We start from the raw sequence: 6,011 nt of genomic DNA on the forward strand, positions 1-6,011 counted from the left end.
TGCTCCAAAACCGGCAAATATAGCAGGTGTGTGCATTTGACACCTTAGCTTGTTATCCTCAAGCTTCTTTTAATAGCAACTTTCAAAATTAAACTCTAATGAGCCAAGCTCACTCTAGACAATTAATTTTCATCCTAGTGTTAATAAATCAATTCCTAAAAAGGTATGTCGTGTATGCTTGTGCATGGACATGTATGTGCATGTGTATGTATGTCCATGGATGTCCATAAAAATGATCCATAGCCATAAACCCATCTCTTATGGTATGGTTGACTATAAGCATGAGTAAGTACATAAGGTGTATCACCCAAAAGAGTCTTACCACGCACCGAGCGAGTTTTTTCGAGCAAAGACAAACCCAAGCAAGTGTTTGTACGCAATGAGTAAATTTTATCATCAATAGAATATTTATTATTTGTTATATATTGTTGCACTACAATAAAAAGAGTTTTCAATGGATAGACTACCTCCTAAATTCCAAAAGATCAAAGTTTAATTTAAAAAAAGTAGCACAATATTTGAAAATATTATCTTCTGGATCAATCTCTAATTGTAATCTCTTCTGCTTCTACTCTTCTTTGGCTTGGATTTTTCTCGCTTGGACTTCACAGGTTTGAGCATGAAGTAAGATTGATAGACTAATAAGAGCTCTAGACCTTTACTTAATGCTCAAGTCATTCTATGTTTCTTTTTTGTAAGGTAAGTGCTCCCTTGTCTAGTACTTTGGTTCTTGATTGTCATTTATACTTGACAGCATGTGCATCCTTCCTCCTCTTAGCCTCATCAATTTGATAGCAATTTATTGCACCTCATTAGTTCATTTATACACCAATCGTCCCTTCTATGTCGTCCTGCCCTGCCCATACTACAAGGTTGTGATCTTCATACAAGGGCACCCTTTTTACACGACACATGTCCAACAAACACCATTAATTAAGAAAGACTTTTTTTGTTACAATAAAATCATGTTTTTCTTTCCTTGACCAATATATGCCTTTTGTAATCAATTTACAAAAACAACAATCAAAATTAATACAGTTCTATGCCTAAAATTTTCAAGAAATACATCATCATAATTGAAAAAAGTTAGTTGGAAACAAATAAAATATTGAGGATTTTTTTACCATACAATGTGACAACTTCAAGCTTCAATTGAACAACTTCTTTCACAAAGATTGAAGATGCTGCTCCTTTCCATTTTGAATCATTGTTTAACAAAATATGGCAGATGTCAGGAAAGCCATAACATCCATCACACAATGGGCACATCATCGTAGGAATATGCTTCACATCTTTGCTCATGTGGAATATTCATGCCGCCACCAATTATAGCAGGAGAATTCAGCTCCAATCTATGAAGATCAAAACCATGCCATACCCTAAAAGGTGGTACTAGGGCCTTCTTCAAATCTGGAACGATAGTTTCAACAAGAGGGAAGGCCGCTGAAGTGACTTTGCATACTAATTTGTTTGCAACAAATTCAGTCTGTTTTGAGCTTGTGTCTGCTCGTGATAAGATGGTATCCATAAAAAAAAACAATGCTAAGTGAGAGAAGATGCTTAGATCTCTCTCTCTCTCTCTCTCTCTCTCTCTCTCTCTCTCTCTCTCTCTCTCTCTCTCTCTCTCTCTCTCTCTCTTACTTAGTCAAGAGGATCCTTGGAACACCATTACTTTTCAAGTCATAACCAAAACTCCTATTAACGATTTTAATTGGTCTGAATCTTCCAATCATTCAATTTGTCTTGCTAGAAAGTGGATATTTACAGCATGACTCCATCAATGCTGATGACTAGCCTGTCGTACGGATATGTCACATAAAAAAAGAAGTTAAACTATAAACTATCAGATAATGGCTCAACCTAAAACACCAGTCAACAGGCAGCATGGACATGTGTTTTCCCCCAACGCAGCAATTTAAGTCGTCTGGTGAAAACTGACTTAGACAAAGCAGACAGCCCCATCAAACCTTTCTTGACAAGTGGGGACTCAAGTACTTGAGCACTTTTGACACCTTAACATTGTCTCGTCCAAATGCCTTCTTAAGGAGAGGATCACATAAATTCTATGATTTCTCAGTACTACTATGGAGCTTGTGAGCCTTGATGTAGTCCCTACTAGCTTGAGGGCATCAGACCTCATGGTCTCCGAGGTTTGCAAGACGGGAGCCAGGTTGGAGGAGACCCTATAGAGGATCTGAGTGCCACCTCTGGGCTCAGGCTTGGGTCGCGCTCCGGAGTGGTTTTGAGTTCATCCTTTTTCACTTTCTTGCTCATTTATCCATCGTCCTCCATATCTCCCCCTCAAGCGAGTGGTAAATCTCAAGAGAGAAGAGCTACGTTTTGTAGGATTATAGAGCACGAGAACATCGTCCAGATGGTAGAAAAAAAACATGCCAAATGTTGTCATGGATGGTTTCCCATCTGCATCATTGCCATATTCATTGACACCATTCGCTTTTGCATTTCCTTCATGCTAGTCCTCATCATCACTTGGGATTGATCCATTGAAGGAAGTTGTAAGAAGTCTATCTCTGACGAATAGTTCAACAATTGACAAATTGCAAGTATCATCGCTGGCAAAGGAAGCCGACACTTCTTCTTTGATGCTACCCAGGTCTTGCATGCACATTTGATTCTTTTTTTTAATTTAGTCCTCCATTTCTATTTGACTTTTGAATATGCCCTTGCCTTTGGGGACAAGATGATGGTTCGACTTGATGATTGGAATTTACATTCAATGACAATAAAAGCTGCAAATTTTGGTCCGTAGGAAGATCCATCATTTATGCCAAGGTGAGAAATTCCTCTGATGGTAATGCTTAATCCAAAAAAGGTCTTGTTCTTTACTTTGGGATCCACCCAAGGCTCATCGTAGTACATGACAACATCGAAGAAATTCCCCTTTTCTGTCAAGGTCGAACTTCGGGGGTAGTGGATCGTGGCCCTCCATCTCCCCCTCATTACTGGACAAAATTAGCTTGCAGAGTTGTTCAATGCTTGACACCTCAGCACCCGGTATAATCGTGTGTCTCGTCCAATCAATGGAAACCATCATTTCCAATGATTGCATGGAGAATCAACTCTCGGAATCATCGCTTGTCTTCTCCAATGATCGCACACCAAATCAGCACAAGTAATAAACAAGTGGGGGCGTGGTGCAGTTGAGCACATGGTGGGGCCTGCAACAGACTCGCACAGAGGGCAGTGCATGAGGTGTAGGACGAACGTGCAGGAAGAGCAACCTATTGGCTCCCCGACCCTTGATGGCCAGGAATGGTCCTGAGGGACCACTCCCCACAATCCTCCTCCCCCATGGCTCCCGGCATCCGCCGATCGCCAAGGGGTCGAAGTATTATGGGGAATGGTCCTTGAGGGACCATTCCCTACCCCGTAAAATTGAAATTCGTGCACAAATCTGAGTCGACAACAACTTGAAGTACAACTTCCATTTCTCCTTGAAGTAGAGATTGTTGATGGGGTGGATTTGATTTCTTCACTGGGATACATGCTATAGCATAATTTCCAATTGTGTAGTACAACAAAGGGTTTCTGAGTATCCAGTGCTCATGTTTGTGCCCATCCATTGAGGGCTTTTCTGTTGCAACTCCTTAACTTGGCAGGAGAGAGCCTTCGCCACGGACTATTTGCATTTCATCATGTGCTGTGAGGAATTGATCTTTAGCATGCACAAAGGGTGCGGGATTCTTTCCGCACCTTGGCTTGCAGTTTTCTTAAAGGATGCGGCATGCACATTCACATTTTGGCTTGAAATTGGCTGAGAGGATGCAGAGGCGGTTTCTTTGTCAAGGTACTCTTGCCCTTCATCTCCATTTTGCGGCAGGAGGTTGCCATCATCTTCTCCTCTTTGCGGTGGGAGGGGACCGACATCTTCTTCGGGGGATGCACCATCTTCGGCAACACCTTTTGCATCACCTTCAAGATGAAATTTAGCACCTACATTGCATGCAGGGAGATTACCTTGTTCTATGCATGGGGAGTTGTGAAGGAGAGACAGGAGAGAGAGAGGAGGATGGCGCAGAGAAAGGAGAGGAGCCACCCTCAGGTTGGACCGTCCGACCCCTTGATACCATGTAAAAAATAGTGATAGGGACACAATACACAGACCATTGCTCTCTCTCTCTCAGATGCATGATTCTTTTGATTATGAAGTTTCACTATGTTTATAATGTTTGTGTGTGTGTGTGTGTGTGTGTGTGTGTGTGTGTGTGTGTGTGTGTGTGTCCTTTTTGCATGCCAGGTTGTGAGGGGAAGGCCTTGGTTGGGGGCTCCTGCAGGCAGCAGACGGGTGCAGGCAGAGAGAGAAGAGCCGGGAGGGGGCGAGACTGGCAAAAAGGGAGGTGCACAGTGCTACTGTTGGTGGAGGCCGAGACAGTTGCGGGTAGAAACTGGAGAAGGGTTGAACGAAGGAGTAAGGGAGGTGGAGGGGGAGAGACAGGCGCAAAGGGGGGAAGGGAGCAGGGGCAAAGAGAGCAGACAAGTTGGCACAAAGCGCTCTCTCTTTCTCGCTCATGGAAAGGAGGAGGGAATAATAGGATTTGGTTCACAATAGAAACTCTCTGAAAGAGCGCGCGCCGGCTCTTTCAGAGAGTTTCTTTTTTATTTTGACTAAGGGAGAGTAGATCAATATTGAATAGTTATGTAAAATGCTCAAAATCAAAGCGCAAAAAGGATGCGGAGGGACTCAACACGGACTCTCTCTCTCTGTCTCTCTCCCTCCCCTCCCTCGGTTCTTTCACCGTACTAGAGAGCGAGGCCTCTCTCTCTCTCACACACACACATTGATGAAAACCTGCAGTCCAGTTGAAGTATAGAGCAGTTACTTGAGCAAAGTTGCGGCGGTGGACCAACGAGCTCAGAATCATCTCAGCTCAGGACCTCAAGAAGGCGAGGCTACAGGTCGGGCGTATGCGGGCCTACGCAGTGGCATACGTGGATGGCGAAGAGGACGACAATATGAAGGCCCAGATAGGAGTGGATGAGCACGGAGGCGAGAATCCGAACGACGTCATTTCGCTCAGCGTGAGGGAGGCGCAGCTATGGAAAGACTCACTGGCCTGCCTGCTAACAGTTGACATCTACAGTAGGGGCAGACGACTGCCGGTGGGCACTGCGAGAAGGGGCTCCGCCCACCACCTTCTACAGCCCCATCCAGTGCTTGGAATTCTGGGTGTGGCTGCCGTCCGGCGAGCCACATGGCATCCTCAACGTCCGGATCCCCCCTCTGGTGATTCGCAGGAAATTTTGGCTCTGCCTTCACTCCCTCTGCCCACTTCCTTCACGCCGGCCGCTCCCCCCTGCTGACTTGCATGCCCGCTGCCGCTCTCTCTCCCCAGCTGACCATGCAGACTTTCACTTTCGATGTCTAGTGCAGCTAGCTTTCTCCTTTTAAAATCCTCTTCTTCTTCTTCTTCTTCTTCTTCTTCTTCCTCTCTCTCTCTGTCTCTCTCTCTCTCGCCCTCACACCCTATAATGGCAAAGGTCCCTCTGTGTGAGTGCATGCCTCTGTATGTGTGTGTGTGTGTGTGTGTGTGTGTGTGGGCAAAGGCTGCTTGGGTGTTAATAGGAGACAAGGAAAAATGCAAATAGGAGGAGGCATGTGCGTAAGGAGAAAAGGCATGCGTGGAGTGGGTGGGATTGAGAATGCAAGCATGGGCGTTGTGGGTAGGATGAAGGGAGGTATGGGGAAGGCGATTGTTAGACGAAGAGGAGGGAGAGAATAAGGGAATCTTTAGACTAATTTATTTTTTAAAGTGTACAAGTATATAGTATATAGTTTTTTTTTTAGAGAGAGAGAAGTATGTGCCAACGTTTTAAAAAACTCTCTAAGAGAGAGTATGTGTTAGTAGAGTATGGGATAGTTTCCTACGACGTTAACACTCTCTTCTTCTTCTTCTTCTTCCTCCCCTTCCTCTCTCTCTCTCTCTGTCTCTCTCTCTCTCACACACACACACACATACACACACACACACACACACGGTTTTGGTCACACA

At 44.5% G+C, this 6,011-nt stretch overlaps 1 protein-coding gene and 1 pseudogene across 1 annotated transcript; both read left to right on the plus strand.

The window, feature by feature from the left end:
- Positions 1–3,492: 3,492 nt before the first annotated feature.
- LOC147425951 (uncharacterized) lies at positions 3,493–4,421 on the plus strand (annotated as a pseudogene).
- On the plus strand, positions 3,959–5,559 carry LOC147425952 (uncharacterized). Its single transcript, XM_086498809.1, has one exon. The coding sequence runs from the start codon at positions 4,927–4,929 to the stop codon at positions 5,320–5,322; it is 396 nt and encodes a 131-aa protein (XP_086354935.1). The 5' UTR covers positions 3,959–4,926; the 3' UTR covers positions 5,323–5,559.
- Positions 5,560–6,011: the final 452 nt, after the last annotated feature.

The sequence above is a fragment of the Adiantum capillus-veneris genome, chromosome 24, assembly GCF_014529385.1.
Source record: "Adiantum capillus-veneris isolate H3 chromosome 24, ASM1452938v2, whole genome shotgun sequence".
NCBI classification, from domain to species: domain Eukaryota; kingdom Viridiplantae; phylum Streptophyta; class Polypodiopsida; order Polypodiales; family Pteridaceae; genus Adiantum; species Adiantum capillus-veneris.

Coding starts and splice junctions, on each gene's coding strand:
- LOC147425952 (XM_086498809.1), top strand. CDS start 4,927: ATGCGGGCCTACGCAGTGGCATACGTGGATGGCGAAGAGGACGACAAT.